The 24,313-nt window shown below is 34.6% G+C and overlaps 1 protein-coding gene across 1 annotated transcript in view; it reads left to right on the plus strand.

The window, feature by feature from the left end:
• Positions 1 to 24,313, plus strand: part of shot (dystonin-like protein short stop) — a 1,304,552-nt gene that overhangs the window by 311,092 nt on the left and 969,147 nt on the right. Inside the window, exon 20 of the mRNA XM_090402172.1 lies at positions 11,735 to 12,004. Coding sequence (XP_090258298.1) covers positions 11,735 to 12,004 — 270 coding nt within the window. The remainder of the gene's footprint in view (positions 1 to 11,734; positions 12,005 to 24,313) is intronic.

The raw sequence follows: 24,313 nt of genomic DNA on the forward strand, positions 1-24,313 counted from the left end.
CAGAAATTTGGAAAACTTTTATCAGATCATTAAATATCAAAGAAATGAACTTTTATAACAATTACGTCACGAGTCATCACGAATAAATCACGTTAACGAGACACGCACATTGTCACGCACAATACCAATTTTTTGTATGATTTAGAACCATCGGTTATAACCTAGTCTGTAACCTTCATTTTGTGCTTACTGATTTGTATTCCCTGAGGATGCCAATAGAAACAGATTGGCGAAACATGTAGGAGGATAAAAATAAAGCTACTTGATAAAGATTTTATAAAAAAGTGTAATAGTCTTATTTTCTGGTTTAATCGAGGTCAGTCTACCTATTAAATTCCATAAATCTGTTGGAAGGCATAGTGCTAAATGCAAATAGGAGTAATTTATTTTTGCCCATTTCTGCTACAATAAATTGGGCGTTGGATTTTTTTTCTCATAGAAGTGGTGGTGAAGCTCTATTCCTTATGTTGTGGGTTTTTTTTTTTTTTTAAATAACTAAAGCTGTTCAGACTTCTACATATGCACTTGGAGATCTTTTCCTTCCGGTTCACTTATTATTAATGCTCTTTTTTCTCCAAAAGAACAACATTTCTTCTCAATCCCAGCCAGAGCATATTAGATTTCATACTCTTGTAGTCTTTCATATTAGGAGCAGACAGGTAGACCAGAGTATCCCAAAGTGTGGTACATGTATCACCTTGGGTACACAAGAAGGTCTTTAAGAGATATTCAGCACTTTTTTCTTTTAATTTTGATTACCTATATATATATATATATATATATATATATATATATATATTTATTTATTTATTTATATTTTTGTCCCTGTATTGCTGTAGATAAGTGCCAGCCTATTCTATAATTAATTTTTCAATAACTCTATTAGTTTTAGAAACTGAAAAATCTACTCAAACAAATGGAACTCAAACAAAGTGTGTCTCTTGGTATCTATCGACTGACCTTCATTAGGACAGGATCTAGTTGAACTATTGGAAATCTCTGCTAAATTTTAGTCATTTGTATCCCAAACTGTAATGGTCCTCAGCAATTGTTTCACCACCAGAACATGCATCTATGCATGTTTAATTGTGTATGTGACACCACTTATGAAAGATGTACCAGTTATATACATACATGGATAATATTCTTATTTTTTTAGCAGATTTTTACAGTTGGTTATTAACAAATCTTGAAGTGCAGTCTAATAAGAATTAATATTAAACATTTAATTAATAATAACATATTTTGTATTTTTAAATCTTTTAATATAGATCCCTAGTTAAAAATGGGATGTTTGAAATGCACAACAGAATGCAGAGAAGAAAATGACTGCAGTAAATGTGTGAAAGAATATGTTCACACATCAGGATAAATATATCTAATGAAAGCAATGAATGAAGCATTATAATAAACTAATCGAAAATTAGTTATGGAAAATAAACTAATGGAAAATGAAAAACTAAATAATTTTATAATTATTCATGTTTGAATAAAATATATTATTATATCTTCTCCCAAAATACCTTTATCTGAAAGGGGATCTAGGCCAGAGTTACTAAAATTTTAAAAGGGAGTATACGGGTACTGAAAGAGTTAGGAAATACTGTTCTAGACACACAAATCTTTAAAAAAAAAAAAAACTAACAGTGCTACATTAAAACTATGTTTTTTTATAAAGATGATTGTGAAACTGAGTAGAGGATGGTTTCATTACCCAGTGAAATACCACTGCTATGCTCAGGACTGAAGTGACCTGTTCCCCAAAGTAATGCATAAGAAGATTTCCCAACCAACTAGAAAAGTAGTGAAAAAGTCCTTGCTGATGCCTGGTAGGCATAGTACTATTCTAAAGAAAATTTGCTATAGCAAACTATCCTCTAACTATTTCTATGGTCCCTACAAGTTTGCTATTGTGAGATTCTACTGTATTTTAATGTCTTCTATATTATGCCTAAGAACATTCCATATATTCTGTTTTCTTTTTACTAGTCCTCATACTTCTTTCAAGATCTTTTCATAGTTTTCACCTTTTGATACAGAGATCTGCTCCTCAACTGAATAATTGAAATAATTCTTACTGAAAGCTGTTATCCTGCATTCCACTCAAGATGCCAACACTCCAAACCTTGATTTTTTGGAAAGTGTGCTTGTAAGGAAAAATATGAAGCATAATCAAAAGTAGCACAAAACTCAAACTCTAGATTTATACTCAGTCTATATTAAAGCATGCAACAGCTCTAAAGACTATGATCAACAAATCCAAAGCAGACTTCGAATGAGCCAAGTTCAAAAAACTTTACTCCAGCATGGCTATCAAGTCTTATAAGTCCCTATAGCCATTAATGGGAACAACTTTAGCCCATCCATATTTCTGATTCTCTAACATGCAAACATTTATTACTGTAAATCAGCCAAAGATAGTGATGTCCTACCAACATCACTTTTTTCACCAAGTTCTGAAATGATGACTAAGGCAAAGTAATCTCTGCATTACTAATAGTTTATTGCAGTTCTGTGGTCTTTGCCAGAAAGACACTAGTAAAATCCTGAAGAATCTAGATACCCACAAGTGCTCTGGTCCTGATGATATCCTCCTCATCATACACACCTTATGCTCCAGTATTAACATCCTCCATATATTATCTTTTCATATTCATCTAGAATTTATCTTACAGCATGAAAACAAGCCTGTATTCATTTATGAGTTAAGGTTTCCATGGTTTGAAATTTCTGTGCTTTTGTGCCTGGTGAATGCCATGTGCAACTTTTCAAGGAAATTATTATGTAGTTACTCATTCTGTCCCCTATTTTTGTGTACTTCTTCAGATTAAAAAAAAAATAGATAAAAAATATATACACAGAGAGATTTCTGAATTAACAATTGTTATTATTCAAATTAAACTTGAACTAGATGTTGAAAATCACAGCAAAATGTCAGACACTTTTCTCATTGTTGCAGTGTGCTTACATATCAAACAGAAAAGATTTCTTAACAGATTGAAATTCCTTAAAATGTGCAGAGATAATATTATCCTTAAGTTTCCTAACTAAGAATGAAAAATCAGTTTAGAACTAAGAAATCTAACATTATCTATAATAGAACTTCACTTCTATGAGAAAAAATACCATAGAAACCCTAAAATATTTTGTTGAGGAGAATGAGATATTGATCTTGGAAATAAGGTCAAAATTATAATTATTAGAGAGGAAAGTGGATTTATTATTAATCCATTACTGCATATTAGTGCAGTAGTTCTTGATATAATACCGTTTCAGTGGAACATACAGGGTGTTCGGGATAAATTTGACAGTTTCGTAAGGAAAAAGAAAATCTTCTTTGTATCTATTAAATTTAATGAATTGACAAAAAAACATTACAGGCAGAGTTAATTACAATACTATCAACAAGATTTACTCAAAATAACCACCATTAGCATCGATCACAGCTTCAATTCTGCTTCGGAACCTCGAACAAGCTGATGCTACAGTCTCCCTGGGAAGGGCCGCAAAAACTGTTTTAATTTTATCCATTAACTGGGCTTTTGTATTACTGGAAGTGCGATTGGTGTCTTTTTCAACTGCGCCCCATACAAAATAATCCATGGGGTTAAGGTCTGGGGAGTTTGGAGGCCAAACATTTGGACTGGTGAAGTCGTAGAAATTTTCAGACAACCATTTTTGACTTTTCCCAGAGGTGTGGCAAGGGGCCGAATCCTGCTGCCATACATACGGCCTACCATTGGCTACCCTTGTTATCCAGGGCTTGACTACAGTTAGCAACTCCACGAACAAAGCCCGAATTCCAATGCCAGGGTTCTTCAACACCTGTTCCTGCAGATTTGCGAGGAATTCTGCTGTACGAACGCAATCAGATCGTCTGCTAGGGATCTTTCTTCTTGCTACATCCTCGTAGTCACCATTGCAAGTCTCTAGTTCATGCCTGATTGTTTTTACTGTATTCAGGGAGCATTGGGCAGCAGTCGTAATATCCTTATTTTGATGGCGGGCACGAATCATCATGATACAAGTTATTCTCTTCCATGATTCAGGTGGGTTCCAGCTATCCATCCTTTCTGACATCTTATATATGAATGAAGAAGGGTCCAAACTTTTAAATGAAGAGAAGTGTGTGTTAATACATGTAACTTACGGAAAAATATAATTAATTATAAATATGTCAAATTTATCCCGAACACCCTGTATAATGAGTACATGGTGAAATAAGGACGTAAATACACCTTACTGATTATTATTATTGTTATTTTTTTAATGATTAATATGAGCCTCCATAGTTCAGTCAGTATAGACAAAGTCCTTTAGTCGGAAAGACCTGAGTTCAATTCCTGTCCATTACACGAGGAACCTTTATCTGGTCTCTTTCGACTTTGTATAAGCAAACAAAGTATACAAGTGTAAGCAATCTTTGTTTGCTTACACTTGGATAAAGGATGAAACCAAGAATATAATTTCTTGGCATCTTTAATTTATAATATAACCAAGTGAAAAAACTTTCAACATCTTTTTAAATTTACTGTGGTGGAGCATAGTGGATCATGACTTACCCACAGGATCTCCTGGAAGTAAACCACCGTGCTCCACCATAGTAAATTTAAAAAGGAAAGATTGTTTTTAGAATAGGCAGTGTTACTCAGAAATCAACCTAATTTAAATAAATACAGATGCATAAAACTTAATTACCAAAATTTGGGTAACAATTGTCTGAGTTCCACTTTACATCCTAGGTTGCCCAAAAATGCCCATAGAGGGCACACCACCCAGATGAGTCACCCACATGTTTCATTTAATATTGTGTTGTCTTTGTGTGTTACAAGAATTATTTGTAATTCCTGAAGATGTCTCAGTGACAGATGAAATATTGAAAGCATTAAAATTAATTTTTAATCCTTTCCTAGTGCTGTAAATATTCTTTTAAACCTCAAACATGTTGACTATCTTACTTACATTTTAACTCTCATGTAATACATCAATTAACTTTATACTAGAGAGGCACACAAACTTTGTATTATCAATCTTTTACTCATGTATTAGAGCATGATCTGAGACTGACTTTAAGCTCCAGTTATTGTAAAGATGCATTTTGATATCATTTCAACATATTTTAGTGTAATGTTCAATGCTGATAGTCATTGCTTTCCAGTCTAATTCATATATTCTGTTCTTGCAAAACCATTCATTCTTTCTTATTTCATCCCTATTTGTCTTATATTGCCCATCATCTGCCTGTGCATAGGTTATTCCTGTACTCTGGCTGGGATAGATTTCATTGAAAATTGACATTTCTAATTTTTTTTATTTTTTATTATGTATTTATTTTTTTTTTTATGTGAATCTACCTCCAGAAGGCTTGGATCCATTAATACTGTGGGTATGCTAAGCATTAAGTAATCTAGAAATTGTGCTTTAGAGACTAAATATGGAGCTTCCCCCCCCCCCCCCCCCCCCAAGTTACTTCAATTTTAATAAGATAGAGTGGTAGTGGTGGTTTCTGTTCCTTTTCATTATCTAGTATGCAGATACTAGGTAATGAAATTCATTTAATTTGGAATCCTTAAAACACTTTGTCAATTTATCTTTCAGTAAGATTGCGTGGAAGGGCACAATGGAAAAATACGTTAAAAATATATATAGCAGTCATGCTTCTATAATTGGATCAAATTTAATAAAAATTCAGGATGTATATTATATTCATGATCAAAGTTTAATGGAGTGAAACAGCACTAGAAAACGATTAAAAACAGGATTTAATACTTCCAATATTTCATCTGGGTTACAGCGATGTCTCTGTAACTGAGATGAAATATTGGAAGCATTAAATCCTACTTTTAATTGTTTCCTAGTTTTTCCTAGCACTTAAGCCTTAACACACAGATGTATATTAATATATATTCACATGGTTCATTCAGATCATTTTTATTGGTAAAGTTCAGCAAAATCATTTGAAGTGATAAAGGTGATAGTAAGAATTTAGTTCTGACTTGGATGAATTTGATTTCTAAAATGTAGAAGATCCTGGATTATTTAGGATCTTCTTTTAGAAATTAAATATTGTGAAGTCGTTTCAGTTCTGGTTTCATTTAGACAATTTTTGTATGACAAAAGTAGGAAAATGAAATTATCATCTGTATTACGTTAGCCAAAATTGGGTTGACATTTCATAAACAAGTTTAATTTTACAATGTGCTTCTTTTAAGTTCTTAGTAGAAAACTGCCATTTGATACAGCTTCTTGAATAATCTGTAACAGATGTTCTAATGGTCCTTTTGGCAATTATAATAAAACATGGTAAACTGATGTATGTTAAATCACATGCATTCAGATGGCAATGTTTCTTGACAATTAATTACCTCTAGAGGCATGTCATTATTGTGGAAGGTCAAGGTGGTCATGTATTGGCCTAGTCAGCCACTTCTGGACTCGCCTATCGATAGTTTTGAAAGCCATTCTTATTAGCAACTATCATCACTTGCTAATCATACTCATTAGCAAGTGTCCGTCAGTAATATCACATACAGTTTGACAATTATAATTAAATATATTAAACTGATGTATATTAAGCCATATATTCATATGGCAATGTTTCTTGACCATTAATGATCCCTAGAGACATGTCATTATTGTGGAGGGTTTATTGGTCATGAATTGGCCTACTTAGTTACCTCTGGACTCACCTATAAATATTTTTGGAAGATAATAATACTCATTAGCAAGTGTCTGTCAATGATGTTGTTACATTCAGTTTGACAATTATAATCAAGCATGCTAAACTGATGTATGTTTAGTCACATGCATTCAGATGGCAATGTTTCTTGACCATTAATTACCTCTAGGGGCATGTCATTATTGTGGAAGGTTAAAGTGGTCATTCATTGGCCTTTGAGATGACTCTCAAAATTTACCAAGTGGTTTCAGTTTGCTCAATTTATTGTTTTTCTCAATAGCAAAATTATGTCTTTAGTAGTACATCGGATATGTTCTGTTGTTGGGATAATGATTTGTGTCACTAACTTGTTTGCTTACACTTGGATAAAGGATTAAACCAAGTACAGTTACACCCCAAGTTATGTAACATGCGACTTATGTAAATTCGCAGTTACACAAATCTACTAGCGTGTATCAACATGTTTGCAGCTTTGCACAGGTGTGTCTTCGACAGCCTTATTGCAGTAGAGTAGTATATGCCTCCGCGGTTAGCTCACTCATTATTATCATTGTTAATTTCGTTGTTTTTTTACCCTTAAAATGGAATGCAAATGCAAAACCGAAATGCATCATCATCATGCGTATCAAAGATTTAGGCCTAGCATGGCCTGTTCCGGCCTTAGAAGTCATCATTGAATCGTTTAAGAAGACGTCCTGGTTTTCTTTTTCCTAATGGCTTGTACTTTAAGGCTTGTTTTGGTAATCTTTCTGTTTTCATTCTTTGAACATGTTCCATCCATTTATGTTTATATAGCATAAATATATAGCAACTGGCAAACAATTAACGAAAATCAAAAGGAAATAACTAAAGAAGAATTAGAAATCAGCCTGAAAGAAACAAGAAATGGAAAATCACCTGGAGAAGATAAGCTAGGTTCAGAACTATATAAATATGCAAAGATTCAAAGAAAAAGATTCAAAGAAAGACACTTATTATTTTTAAATGAAATTTATTCAACTGGTATTCCCCCCCCCCCCTCCAATAGAATGGAAAAAAGCAATTGTGATTCCTATCTTTAAAAAAGGTAATAGAGATGACCCTAAAAACTATAGAGGTATCAGTATACTAAATTCCTGTTAAAAATATATAGCAGTATCTTAAATAGCAAACTAATGAAATATTCTGAAAACTTTATTTTAGAAGTACAGAATGGATTTAGAAAAGGACAATCATATATAGACCTGGCCTTTTGCCTAAAATTAATAATAGAGAATACAATTTAGAAACACATATTGCATTTATTGACTTTGAAAAAGCATTTGACAAAGTTAAAAGAAACATATTATTTAACATATTAAAAGAAAGACAAATACCAAATAATATCCTAAAAGCAATCACAAGTATATATGAAAATGATCAAATACAAATAAGATTAAATCACGAGCTATCATATACGAGAGAGATAAACCAAGGGGTCCGACAGGGATGTCCCCTCTCAGCAACTCTTTTTAATATCTACTTAAATGAAATAATAATAAAATGGAATAAAAATTCACATCAAAGAATTAAACTTTCTCCTCTTTTCCGACGACCAAATAATAATTACAAATTCTGAAGATAACTTACAGAAAGCTATTTTAGATCTAAATGAGATATCCAAAGATTATGGTATGATAATATCAACAGAAAAATCAAAAACTATGGCCTTTAGTTTTTGATTTTTGAAAAGAACTAAAATAGTAATAGATAACAAGATCTTAGAACAGGTGAATTCATTTAATTACCTAGGATGTATGATCACATATGAAAAAGATATAAATGTAAAAATTGCAAAATATTTAAAAATAACAGGTGTAATTAACTCTATATTTAAACCAAACTTAGTTCAAAAACAAACCAGACTAAAAGTATACAATACATTAGCCCTACCAGTCTTAATGTATGGAAGCGAAATCTGGACAATAAAACAAAAAGACAAAGATTAACAACAGCAGAAATGAAGTTTATGAGAAAAACTGCAAAGTATACCCTGTTTGATCACAAAAGAAATAAAGAAATTATGAAAGAATTAAACCAAGAACCAGTAATAGAAAAAATTAAAAAATATAAACATAAATGGAAAACCGAAATGCGCTGGTAATAAATACTAAGCCGATTGGACCGCCAGGCATAAAGAAATTTACAACGAAGAGCCTAGCCAGGGTTTTTAAATTGATCGACATGGCATTAGCAAAATTAGAATCGATGGATCCCAACACTGAGCAGTTCTAAAATGTTAGCTGCCGTATCTATTCCGATACATCTAGCTACAAGACCATCTGCAAGAAGCGTGTTACCACACAATCTACTCTAGAGACATGTTTGTGAGATGCCATTCACAACAAAGTCAAGATGACAACTCAGATGACTCAGACTACCCCCAGCCTTCAGCATCGATAGGGGTAAAACTTCCTGCAAAACAGCATTCCTGAGAACAGCCAACTTAGCTCTCACAAGACATTTTTTTTATTTGAAAAGTGAATATTTCAGTTTGTTTTTATATTCTTTTATATTATGTATTTTTCATACTTTCATATTTACAGTATGTACATTATTCAAATACAATTGATAAATTTTTTTATAATTGAATTTTTTTTAATCACCCCAAAAATGATAAGTATTAAAAATGGAAAATATCTGATTAATGGCAAAAAAAATTAATGTAAGACAGAGTATGAGTAGTCATTGAACATTTTATTGTATTTATGTAATTTACAAATTCGACTTGCATAAAATTCGAGTTATGTAAAGATTTATGGAACTCATTACTTATGTAACTCGGGGTGTAACTGTATATAATTTCTTGGTGTCTTTAATTTATAGAATCATGTATTTGTGAAATGCATCTTTTTTTATGATTGTTAATGATCGTTACCTCATTTGTTGATTTATCATAGTGCATAATTCTACTACAATTTGTGTCATCATCATCATTAGTCATCATTAGTGTTCTGTCTCTTGACAGGTCCAATGGTATAACTCAGCAGATTCTCTTCCCCCAATTTCCTCTGTCTCTTGCTTCCTCCTTCATTTCCTGATATCTTCTTGTTCCCATTATATCATCAAGCATCATTAGTCATCTTCTTCTTCCTCTTGGTTGCTTTCCTTCAATTTTCCCTTCTATCATTCTTTTCAGTAGGCTGTCTCTCTTAATACATGTCCTATCGAGTTATGCTTTCTTCTTCTTATGGTCTTTAGTAAATTTCTTTCTTCTTCAACTCTTTGTAATACTTCTTCATTGGTGATTTTTTTCAGTCCACTTTATTTTCTCCATTCTTCTCCATAACCACATTTCAAATGCCTCCAACATTTTAGCATATAAGGTCATACTCCAAATATAGCACTTAATAAGCCTTTTCTTTAGATTTTTATTAATAAACAAATTTTTCTTGCTATAAAAGGCATATTTTCCTTTGTTAATTCTTTCTTTTATTTCCATGTCACATTTTCCATTTTCTTGTATTATACTACCAGGTATTTGTATTGTCTCACTTGCTCTACATTTTCTCCATTCATCATCACCTTGATACTTCCTAATTTCCTGGAGACTCTCATCACTTTTGTTTTCTTTGCGTTAATTTTCATACCATATTTCTTGCATATATTTTCAAATTTTTGCATTAGGTGCTGTAGTTCATCTTTGGTATTAGCTAATATTGCTTGATCATCTGCAAATCTAATATTTTGTATTGTTCTTCCTCCCATAGTGATTCCTCTTTCCTCTTCATAAAATGCTTCTTTTATCATTTCTTGTGCAAATATATTGAAGAGCGTCGGTGACAGGCAGCATCCCTGTCTTATACCTCTGCCAATCACACATTTTTTAGTTTTTCCTACTTTTGTCTTTATTATGGCCGTATGGTTCATATATAATTCAGCTATTAACCTTCAGTCTCTCCAATGTAAACCTATTTTGCATAATATTTCCATCAGATTTTCCCATTTCACCATGTCAAATGCTTTTTCAAGGTCGTTGAAACAAATATAAACTTCTTTATTTACTTCTATGTTCCTTTCGCATATGGTCCTCATTACTCCAATTGCATATCTAGTTCCTCTGTCTTTTCTAAATCCAAATTGATCATCTCCCAGCAAATACTCCACTCTATTATACAATCTTTGATTTAATATTCTTAACAGTACTTTGGAGGCATGTGAGAGTATGCTTATAGTTCTGTAGTCACTGCACTTAGCAGGATTGCTTTTCTTTTCAATTGGTATAAGAATACTCTCTGTGAAATCTTTTGGCCATACTCCTGTTTTGTAAATGAGGTTGCAGAGTTTCCATGTTTCTGTTATACCTTTGTTCTCCAGTTGTTTTAGGATTTCACTAGAATTATGAAGGGCTATACAATTTGTGTAGCCTTCATAATTTTCTGTTATTACTTTTAGCATGATTTATCTCATAATTTCTCTTATATTAATTTTTAGTAAGGTCCTTGACTTGTAGTAAAGTACAGAAGATTTTATAATGAATGTTAGTTTTGACCAAGCAATTATTTTTCACTTACCATTCTTTTCTTTTAGTAATGACTTAATTTTTAGTTATACACATGGCAAGTCTAAGTATATTAATTTACCTTTTAGTCAACCACTGTTGATTATTTTTATTCCCCTCTTCAGGTGTACCATTTCACTTTTGCTGTCTTTCTTTCCACAATTGAACGTCAATTACAATGAGTTCATGACAAAAGAAAATCAGTCTGCTTCAATATCTACACTTAATCACATGATAAAGTACTGCACTTTCTCAAGTAAAAGGCACACAGTCTATGATTCTGTCTACACACTGTCAGTTGTTTTGCCTTTTTGTAGTGAGACACCACCAACGTAACTAGCAAAGTAACTGTTTTTTTTCCTTCACTGAAAAATGCCTTTAGAAAGTTATATGCCTAGCTAAATATTTGATGATCTGGGCTCTTCGAAGCCCAGATTCTAAATCAACATATTACAGCTATATTTTATGCTTGTTAATATTCACAAAGCATAGCACAGTTTCATTTATTATACTTTAAATAATTTTTGATATTTCAGTTTTTTAAGGACGTTTGGGAGTGTGAACAGTGGCTGAAACGCATTGAAGATAAATTGAATACTACATATAGTAAGCATAACTTTACTATTGATGAAGGAGAAAAACTGATGAAAGAAATGCAAGAATTAAGAGATGAATTAGGACATTATGGTGATAGTGTTGCTTCTGTCATTGAAAAAAGTAAAGATATTGTACCACTAAAACAAAGAAGACAGCCTCTTCCCAGGCCTTTAAGAGTTACAACCATCTGTACTTATAAGCAGTTAAATGTAAGTTCACAACTGCTTGATTCTATTAATTTCTTTAAAAGTTTTATTAATATATTACTTGATTACTTTTAGCAGAAATAAATGAATGACTTTCTGGATAGTAATTGGGCTCAGAGAAATTTAGCAATAGTTTAATTCTTAGATGTATGAAACCATCACCAACATCATCACATTCCTGATATGTACCCTCAGGTGGTGAACAGGATAATTATGAGAGTACTACATGAAAAAGTTACACCATTACTAACTTCTGATCAACAAATTTCCTTTAAATTAATCTGTTGCCTCTCAGGATTCCAATATTATCAGATCTTATATTTCTATCTTTTAAGGCATTTTTTACTGTCTCAATCCATCTACATCTTGGTCCTTTTCCTGTCAACCTGGCAAAGAACACTTACTTTGCTAATCTTTCCTCACCCATTCTGTTTAAGTGACCATACGAGATCAGCTCCACTAACACATTCCTGAATGTGCTAACAGTGGCAAGTTCTTTCCTAATATCCTCATTTTTAATATGACACTGCCATTGATACCATCTGTTTGCTCCACTAATCTTTCTTAGAACTCTCATATGAGAGGTCTCCAGTCTTTGATCAAGTATTTTATTTCTAACCCAACTCTTAGATCAATAAGTTAAAATTAGTTTCAACACTTTCTTGTCTGCAGTTAATTTAGTGTTTTGACTAATTTCTTTCTTATTCCATATGAGTTTATTCAGCTGACTTCTTACCATACCAGCTTTATTAATTCTGTTGACTATTTCCATATTTAATTTACCATCTTTGCTAAATATTGTGGCTAAATAACTAAAACTGTTTTACTTGTTCTGCAGGTTCACCATTCAGAATACAGTTGATGTTTTCAATGTTTCTACCTATTTACATTGCCTTTTTGTCACTGATTTTCAAACCAAATTTATTACAACAGTTACTCAGTTTGGTCAGGGAATCTTACAGACTTTGCTGGATTTATTCAGAATTATAACATCATCTGCATAAAGTAAAGAGCTAAATTTAACATTACTAATTTTGATATTATTATTATTATTACCCAAGACCCCATGGAGTCAAAGACTCGTCTGGGAGTCTTTTTAACATGCACACAACTCATCATACTGTGCTTTAAACACACTCAAATTCTCTGCAGGCACCACACTCTCAGGCAAGACATTCCAATCATTCACATCTTTGCATGAAAAAAACCTGCTTCTCACTCTCCTACTCACACCCTTTTTATACTGTTTACGGAGGTGACTTCTGGTTCTCCCCTGATCTCCCACTATTTTCTGTAGAACCTCTACAGCATTGATCCTATAACAACCCCTTGCTAACTTGCAGGTCTCTGTCATATCTCCCCTCTTCCTCCTTTTCACCAGACTCTGCAAATTGCATCCTCTCAATCTCTCCTCGTACTCGACATTCCAGAGGTTAGAAACTATCTTAGTCAGTCACCTCTGGACCCTCTCCAACATCTCTTCGTCCTTCTGAAAACCAGGTTACCAAATCTGGGCACAATAGTCCATCTGTGGTCTAATCAAAGCCTTATACAATGGAACAAGAATCTCCCTACTTCTAGAAGTCAATGTCCTCCGCATCATTCCCAGAAGCCTTTGTGTTGTCTTCACAGTTTTGGCTATGTGTCCCCTAAATTTCAGATCCTTATCCACTATCACCCTCATATCTCTTATTTCTTCTACCTCTGACAATATATCCTCACCAAGCATAAATTCTGCATCCCATCTTTGTTTTTCAAATTTTAAAACCTTACATTTTGCAAACATTGAACTCACATCTTCATTTCTGTGCCCAATCACTCAGTTTATTCAAGTCTTCTTGTAAGGCCACAACATCTTCATTACACTTCATGGTTCATCCCAGCTTTGCATCATCTGCAAACAACTGAATATCTCCATCCAAATCTTTGCCAATATCATTAATATACAAGTTAAACAGTAATGGCCCTAAAATAGACCCCTGAGACACACGACTAGTGACTTTCCTTTTCCTGGCTATCGCCCCCCCATACACAACTTGATACCTATCAGATAGCCAGTCTCCAGTCCAATGCACTAATCTAATATCCAACCCCATCCGCTTTAGTTTGACTATCAACTTATCATGCTGTAATTTATCAAAAGCTTTTGCAAAATCAAAGTATATTACTGTGTATCCTTCTCCTCTGTCAAAGGAAGCAGTCACCTTGGTTTAATCCTGTAATAAGTAAGTAGATTACTAAACCATGACCTTCCTTTAGCAAATCCATGCTGTCCATCAAAGATAATACCATTGTTAATAAGACTATTACACTTTTTTTATATAATCTTTGTCAAGTAGCTTTATTTTATCCTCCTACATATTTCGTCAATTTTTCTATTGACATCCTCAGGGAATACAAACTAGTAAGCTAAAATGAAGGTTACAGACTAGGTTATAACTGATGGTTCTAATTCATACAAAAAATTGGTATTGTGCGTGTCTTGTTAACGTGATTTATTCGTTATGGTTCATGACGTAATTGTTATGAAAGTTCATTTCTTTGATGTTTAATGATCTGATAAAAGTTTTCCAAATTTCTGGTAAAATTAGACCTTGATTCTTGTTTAGGTTTTCAGTTTTACGGACGACTGTAGCTGCTTCTTTAAAGGTTCTTGAATGGTAGTTATCTTCTATGTATGGCATAAGGCTTTTATCCCACTCAATGTGATGGTTAGTAGAGGCAAAGTGGCATGAAAGGCCTGAAATGTCTTGTCTGTTATTTCTGACATATTCTATGTGTTCTTTCTTTCTCGTTTCAAAGCTTCTAGAGGTCTGACCTACGTAACTAATACCACATGAGCAAGGTATATTATATACTCCAGAGTACTTGTAGAATGGGTGAGGATCTTTTGGTGATCTTAAAAATTTCCGAATAGTGTTGATTGGTTTGAATGCCACTCTGATCTTATGTGGTTTTAAAAGGTTAGCTAATTTTTTGGAAAGGTTGCTGACAAAAGGAATCGTAATTGTACTGATGTATTGGACGTCATCACGTTGTCGATGTGGTATATCAGTAAAGAGAATCTTGTTGTAGAGTCTTTTTGAGTAACCATTTAAAGAAAGTTCTCTGGATATTGTGGTTAATTCCGTTAGTAAGTCATCCTTGTCTGTCGTATACTGTATAGCTCGTTTCTTGAGACTATGGATAATGCTAAGTTTCTGAGCTATGTGATGAGCCGAGTTGAAATGAAGGTAACGTCCAGTATTTGTAGGTTTTCTGTATACAGATAGGTTGATACTATTATTGGTTTGTTTCTAATTGGTTAGTAAGCTAAAATGAAGGTTACAGACTAAGTTATAACTGATGGTTATAACTGGCCTATAGAAATTATAAAAAAAACTAAAATCAATGCACCCACTAACTCCTAGATTGTATGGCCTTCCAAAAATTCATAAAGAAGGTATATCGTTACGTCCAATAGTTGATGGAATCTATTCTCCCACTTACCAACTGTCCAAGTATCTTGCGAAGATTCTACAACAACACATTCACGTCTCGGATGCTTATATTAAAAACTCGAAACATTTTATAGATAAAATAAAAAACATCCCTATTTTTGAAGAGGCTATACTAGCAAGCCTGGACATTACATCTCTGTTTACTAACATTCCAGTGGTTGAAGTCATCAACATCTTAGACAACTTGTTCCCAAGAAACATCACTACTTTGTTCAATCACTATTTAACTTCTATTTTATTTGGCAAAAAATGATCTACAAACAACTCACTGGATTAGCTATGGGTAGCCCCCTCTCACCTCCTTGTGCTGACTTATTATGGAAGATCTAGAAGAAAAAAATCTTAACCCAGATCATTCCAAAACCGAAAATTTGGTGCAGATATGTAGATGACATCTTTATCATTTGGGATCATACGAAAGAAGAACTAATGAATTACCTCAACCAAATCAATAGTTTCCACAATACCATCAAATTCACATTAGAAATGGAAAAAGATAAAAAATTGCCATTCCTTGACATTTTAATAAAGAAACAAACCAATAATAGTATCAACCTATCTGTATACAGAAAACCTACAAATACTGGACGTTACCTTCATTTCAACTCGGCTCATCACATAGCTCAGAAACTTAGCATTATCCATAGTCTCAAGAAAAGAGCTATACAGTATACGACAGACAAGGATGACTTACTAACGGAATTAACCACAATATCCAGAGAACTTTCTTTAAATGGTTACTCAAAAAGACTCTACAACAAGATTCTCTTTACTGATATACCACATCGACAATGTGATGACGTCCAATACATCAGTACAATTATGATTCCTTTTGTCAGCAACCTTTCCAAAAATTAGCTAACCTTTTAAAACCACATAAGATCAGAGTGGCATTCAAACCAATCAACACTATTCGGAAATTTTTAAGATCACCAAAAGATCCTCACCCATTCTACAAGTACTCTGGATTATATAATATACCTTGCTCATGTGGTATTAGTTACTTAGGTCAGACCTCTAGAAGCTTTGAAACGAGAAAGAAAGAACACATAGGATATGTCAGAAATAACAGACAAGACATTTCAGGCCTTTCATGCCACTTTGCCTCTACTAACCATCACATTGAGTGGGATAAGAGCCTTATGCCATACATAGAAGATAACTACCATTCAAGAACCTTTAAAGAAGCAGCTACAGTCGCCCGTAAAACTGAAAACCTAAACAAGAATCAAGGTCTAATTTTACCAGAAATTTGGAAAACTTTTATCAGATCATTAAACATCAAAGAAATGAACTTTCATAACAATTACGTCATGAACCATAACGAATAAATCACGTTAAAGAGACACGTACATTGTCACGCACAATACCAATTTTTTGTATGAATTAGACCCATCAGTTATAACCTAGTCTGTAACCTTCATTTTAGCGTACTAGTTTGTATTCCCTGAGGATGCTAATAGAAAAATTGGCGAAACATGTAGGAGGATAAAATAAAGCTACTTGACAAAGATTATATAAAAAAAGTGTAATAGTCTTATGAATAATTGTCAAGAAAAATTTCAACATAATACCATTGTTGTTGACCCAATTCTTGATCCTAGTTCTCACAAGCTTCTCCAACAACTTAACCACAACACCTGACACACAGACAGGCCTATAGTTTGATGCTTGAGTTTGATCACCTCCTTTATGAAGTTGCACACTCTTGCCCTCCTTCCACTCCTTAGGAACTTGACCCAGTGTAAGACTTGTATTAAAAAATATGTCAAGGCCGGCGTCAACTCCCTGACACATTCCTTCAGAATACGTGATGATATATTATCAAGTCCCACAGCCTCATTACCATTTAGTTTGCTCAATCCCACACACCATCAGTCTCTCCTCCCCATCATGAACTGCTCTCAGTCTCTAAATGAAGTCACATTCACAAGATTGAAAGACTTTTATGAATTGCTCATTAAGTATTTCCACCACATCTTCCACAACAGCTGTCTTTATACCATTTTTTCCAATCAAAGTCATCCTTCCATAATCATTCTTTCTTTTGCTTTCTTCATATCGAAAGAACTCCTTAGGATTCTTTTTGGCTTCGTTAGCTAACTGCTGTTCATACCTCACTTTAGCTTCCCTCACCAACCCAGTCACCCGCCTTGCCTGATCTTTGTAATCCTCATGGAATTGGTTATTTCCACTTCTCTTATGCTGCCTCCATAATGCCCTTTTTCTCTGTATTGCATGCTTAATCTCTTTATTCATCCATTTCACACCTACCTTATTTAACAGTTATATATTTGGTTTAATCCTTTATTCAAGTGTAAGCAACAAAGTTTGTACCTGAAGCATTTTCAGGACTGGGGCAATTCATGGCAGAGGTGGTATAACTTCTCATCACTTGCCTTAGTATCCCATAATGCAAAGCACATCCTCCTTGCTGATATGTATAATGCTATGCATTAAGGGAAGGGTCACTACCCAGACCGGTTTCGACCTTTATTCAGGTCTCATCAGTGGGAGCGAGACCCAGAGGTGGTGATACTAAGGTGGAAGTAATGGGAAAGTCATATTTCCATATTCCAGTTGCCAAAAGGTTGAAACCGGTCTGGGTTTCAACCTCCCCTTAATGCATAGCATATTAAGGAGATGTGCTTTGCATTATGGGATACTAAAGTAAGTGATGAGAAGTTATACCATCTTTGATATGAGTTGCCCCAGTCCTGAAAATACTTTAGGTGCAAACTTTGTTTGCTTACGCTTGGATAAAGATTAAACCAAATATATAATTGGTAGCATAGCCAAGTGAAAAAAATTCCATTTACTTCTCTAATCCATAGAATTTTAATAATAAGGTGTGACATCTTTTGGCAACTGGTATATGGAAATATGACTTCTCCATTACTTCCACCATAGTATCACTGCCTCTGGGTCTAGCTCCCACAGATGAGACCTGAATAAAGGTCGAAACCAGTCTGGATAGTGACCTTTCCTTTAATACACAGCATTATACATGTCCACAAGGAAATGTGCTTCGCATTATGGGATACTAAGGCAAGTGATGAGAAGTTATACTACCTTTGCCATGAGTTGCCACAGTCCTGAAAATACTTCAGGCGTAAGCTTTGTTTGCTTATACTTGGATAAAGGATTAAAGCAAATATATAACTGGTAGCATAGCCAAGTGAAAAAACTTCATTCTACCTTATTTAACCTTCTCACCCTTGGAATACATTTAGACATTGCATCTACTAGATAGTATTTGAAAATCCCCCAAGCTGCATTGATCTTTTTTCCAGCCTACTCCTCATTCCATGCTACACCCACAAGCTGTCTCCTGAGCTCTTCATAATCACCCCCCCCCTTGTAGTTCCACATATACCCTTTTCTCACAGAAGTCGTTGCCAGCTATTTGTTGGCATTCACTGAGGTAATCACCTCATGGTCACTCTCACCAATTGGTGGGTGATTCGACACCTCATTTATAATTACATCCTCTGATGAGGTGACCAAATCCAAGACCCTCAATCCTTGTTGCCCTCTGTTACATACTGTCTGGGGTAGTTATCCCTCAAAAACTGAAGAAACTCATTTTCTTTACTTCCAGTTGCTATCTCATCATTCCAGTGTATATTGCCATAATTAAAATCACCCATAATGATCACTCTTTTCTTATTTCGTTGGCTAATTTGATCATACATTTCATTATCACTACCATCCACATTACCTGGTCTATAACAACATCTGACCAAATATTTCATTCCATTTACTTCTATCTCACACCATACTGCCTCAAAACCACTGGCACTATTTCCCTCTTGCATCTCTACTTTGTATGGACATAACTCTTTCTCTATCATCAATAACACTCACCCTCCCTTTTTATCCCTTCTATCCTTGCACAACACATCATATCCTTCCATCTCTATTCCTGTAAGGATGTCATCCTCATCTAACTATGTCTCATTTATTCCAACAATTTTTGGGTCAACAGACTCAATTAGTGCAACCATTTCATCTGCCTCATTTCTTGCACTTTTAGCATTTGTATACAAGCACAACAGCTAATTCCTGGATCTACAGCTAGTTCCACTGATACCATTCATTCGATGTGATTTCTCCATGCTCAACTGGGGCCATTTCCCTTTCTGCTTATTCATTTTAGAACCCTCTTCAATTTCAACTGTTTCCTCTTGATCCCAGGTCATCCCATTCTTTTCCTGTCTACACATGCTCTCACATTCTCTTGAAGCATCCACTTTTCTCATGCTGTGTACCCCTGTCCACCCTAAGCCTCCTCATTTCCCTGTTCATCTTGCACACCCATTCTCTCATTTTCCATAATCATGCCACTTACTTCCTCATTCACAACCACCTCTTCAGTCTCTCCTGTCTTACTCACCTGTTGTTCCACATCACTTCCCACTCGATCTGATTCATTCTCTGTACTCACTTCTCTACCTTCCAGCAACAGTCTCTCCAAGCAACTCACACCATAACCACTCAAATGCAGTCCATCATTCCCATACAGTTCACTTCATCCTTCAAACTCATTCCACACATTAACAAATTGTACTCCCCTCTCCTGACACATTTCAGCCAACATACCATTCATAATCCTTGCTCTCCCTCATCTCACCACTGTCATACCTAATCAACATGCTTACTACCCTTCCTGTCACACTATTCTCTTTTATCAGTCTAAGCAGCCTCCTGATATCCATTCTGACATGCTCTTTGTCCTCTGTCAGGTCATTCCTTCCTATTAAAACCCATCAACTCCTTTGCTTGCTCCCTCCTCATATCCAGTGTCTCAATCACTCTACTCATTTTACCGCCTGGAAAACATACCTTTTGCATCCTCTCATCCAGCACACCTTTAATAATGGAGTCGCCATACAATGCCACTCGCTCGTCTTTCGTTAACTCTTTCGTACCGAAATGATTCGTTTTAATCGTTTTCACCCAAAATTTTTTAATTTCATTCCACATCTATTTCATCTCTTGCCTCATCCAACTCAATTCAACTTTCGAATCTCGCGTCACATTCTCTCTATCATTTCATCTTTCTAATTTTCGAAGCTTCGACCCCTGCTTCACACTTTCACTCTCATTCATCCTTTTGAGTTTCCATACTTTCAGTCCATTTTTCCAACTTTTGCTATCATTCATTCTTCTGATTTTTTCCCACTTTCGAACCTTGCGTCACACTATTTCCGGTTTCATTCATTCTTTAGATTTTTCTAACTTTCGAACCTTGCGTCACACTTTCCGGTTTCATTCATTCTTTAGATTTTTCCAACTTTCGAACCTTGCATCACACTATTTCCGGTTTCATTCATTCTTTAGATTTTTCCAACTTCCGAACCTTGCGTCACACTATTTCCGGTTTCATTCATTCTCTCAGTTTCATTGCCTTCCACCACATTCGCCTCACTTTCATACTTTTTACCATCCATTATGGTTTTCAAATCACTCGTTTTCTTTTTCAATGATTTTTTAACAATTTTTTTCCTTTCTTTCACACCATCCTTCTCTTTTGAACGAGCACTCATTCTCCCCTCGACGTTCTCGCTACGAACACTTTCTGTCATCAAATTCATATTAGCACTGAAATCCTCGTTTAGCTCGCACTTCATACAAACACCCTCCTTCCATCTGCCCTAAATATCCACAAATCATCTATGTAATCAAAAGAATACATGTAGCACACCTCGCACTTCATGAAAGACTGAAGTCTAAGTTAAAGTCATGCAGTGACAAAGCCACCACCATCTTTTCTCTGTTGGTTACTACTCTAAGGTCTAATAACAATGAATTTGTAATTGAGTTTAGGCAAATATCCTACACACTAATAATACTAGTAGCACACAACTTTTATAGCAGCTCAAACAAACACTCATATACAATTAATGATTTCAAGAATAACTTATCTGAATCTGGAACTCTTCTTACACACTGCCACTACACTTGCCTCATGAGAGCCCTCATGAGGAGATATCAGATTTAATACCACTTTCCTTCATAATGTGATCCATGTAGATAATGAATAACGGTGGAGATAATGTGCACCCTTGTCAATACTTAACTTGATTTAACATCAAGCTACCTTCATGTAACCCCCTTCAATTCTAACTGCTGACTTACAACTTAAATGGTGACTACATATTTCTCGATGGAATGTCCCATTTACACTATATAACTGTAGCGTTATGAAGAGATTTCCTGTTTGCGCCTTGTCATATGCTTTTTCAACCTACAAAACATAAATACATATCTTTGTTATATTCCCATGATTCTCAACTATTTGTCGTAAATTGAAAATCTTATCATGACAACCTCTGTTTGGCTTGAATCCAGCTTGTTCTTCACCAGGCTTCCCTTCCACAATTTTTCTTAGCCATTTCTCAATTATACTTGCATAAATCTTATCAGGAACACTCAGTAGGGAAATACCTCTGTAATTCTCACATTCAGTTTTATTTCTCTTTTTATATATGGGTACTATGAAAGCTATACTCCAATCATTTGGAATTCAACACTCTGACCAGGCCTTCTGAATTATGCAATGCAGCAACTATAAAGTTTTTATGCCTCCACATTTGAGCATTTCTGGTCAAATTTAATCTTCTCCAGGTGTCTTTCCACATTTCAGGTTTTTGATGACTTTTTTCTACTTCAAGTATGGATATGTATTTCTGACTGCATTCCTGTTGAGTTTTCTACCAGTGTGCTGACACTGCTTGTTTCATTTAGCAGTCTTTTAAAGTAATTACTCCAAACATCTAGAATATCTTTATGTTCAGTTTTCATGTCACCTTTATCATCTCTGATTTCTTTTACAGTACTTTTTTCCCCTCCAATCCTAAGCTTTTTCAATAGCCTCCAGCATATTTTGCCACCTTCCTGATATTTATTTTCTATGTTATTACCAAAGTATTCCTATGACTTTTGTTTAGCTAGTTTCACACAGCGCTTTGCTTTCTCTATTCTCTAAGTGCACCTATTGAACCACCTATGTTAATTATAATTTGGCATAGCCAACATAGAATGACAGAGAAAAAATTCTATACAGCCAAATCTCACTATAGCAAATACCATTATAACAAACTTACCCACTATTAGCAGACTATCAGAAAGTCTTGACCAAAGTTTAAATAGGCACAATGATATTCTATGGAAATTTGTTATAATAAACAAACTCGTATACTTTGGATATAAAGGAAGAATAATTTGAATGGATTCAGGATGTCAAGGAGTCGCAGCTGGATAACTGAGAAGACAATGCCAAGTACATAGTCTTTTAAGGAATGAGGAGAACTGACTAGGGCTTCTGACCTTTCCAATTATCACATTCTTGTGATGTACCATATTAGGTATCTGTCATAATACTGAACAAATGAGGATAGATGGAAAATTTGTGATTTAATTGACCAAATTGAATTCTTATTGGAATATGAAAATGATGGTACAACACGACAGAATTGTATGCCAACTGAGATGTCACCTTGTTACATAAGGCCCTGTTGTTTTTGTCTGGGAAACCAGAGCACACAGTGAAAAGCCTGCTACAGGAACAAACATCAGCAGAGTTCAAGATTGCAGCATCAACATGAAAAGCATGAATGGAAAAGAAATGGAATTTGCAGAAGAATTGGTTACATATCAGCTTGATGTAATAGGTATTACTGAAACAAAGAAGACAAAAAACAAGTGGGATCTTTCTTGATGACAAATACGAGGTGTTATACATATTCAGGAAATAATGATCAAGGAAAAGGAAGAGGAGAAGTAGCTATAGTATTCACAACTAAATACAATAATAATCCTCTTGAAAGGTAGGCAGTGTTAAGTAGAGTAATGCAGTCAAATAACAGAATGAGAAACCAGACAGTAAGACTTATTTGTGCCTATGTCCCACAGAAAATTCTGCCAAGGAAGAAGTGTAGGAATTTTTTGAGGGCTTTTAAAGAATGCAGCTGGCATGAATGGAAAATGAAGGATTAGCAGAATGGTTGTTCGAACAGAAATGGTTGTTCGAACAAGCTTAATGGAGTGAAACAGCACTGAGAGAGAAAGGATTAAAAATATTTTCTTTGAGTATTTTGTCTCCATCACTGAGACATCATCATGGCACATAATGAGACTTGTAACACAACATAAGTGAAACATGGGGATGAAAGACTAGATTCCTAACTAGGTGAGATAATCTCTGTTGGCAGCCTAGGATGTAAATTGGGATCTTAAAGTATTAGTGTTTCCCATATTTTGGGAATTTTAATGCAACCATATTTATTTAAATTAGGCTGATATCTGAGACTAGTTGCAGATTGCAAAAATAGTCTTTCTCTTCTAAATTTACAGTGATGGAGCATGGTAGTCTTTTTTCCAATTGATTCCATTAGCCATATCTGAAGCATAGTCTGCAAGGCCCAATTGACCATTGTCATGACTGCAGATGTTTTTTGGTGTTCTTCCATATAGCTGTTGTCTGATCTTTGTGTCTGTCCATAGTAGTCCAACTTGCAGGAATAGGGCACTTTCATATACTCCAGATACAGAGAGAGAGAGAAGAGGGAGCTGATCTTTAGTAGCACATATAAGGGCTGCAAACTTTTGGCAGGGCTTGTAAACTGTGCAAAGATTGTATTTTTTTAAGACTGGCTGTTTTATCTGAAGTATCTCGAACATAGGGAATGATGATAGCATTATGTCGAGGATTGGGGGAGGGATTGATTATTTTTTTTTTATACTATGGGAACTGTAGTTATAGATAAGGTGTGCTTTATATGATTATGTTCTGCTGTAAGAGAGGACT

Source organism: Typopeltis vanoorti, chromosome 12 (assembly GCF_054136105.1).
Source record: "Typopeltis vanoorti isolate ZY-2024b chromosome 12, IOZ_Tvanoo_1.0, whole genome shotgun sequence".
Lineage (NCBI taxonomy): Eukaryota > Metazoa > Arthropoda > Arachnida > Uropygi > Thelyphonidae > Typopeltis > Typopeltis vanoorti.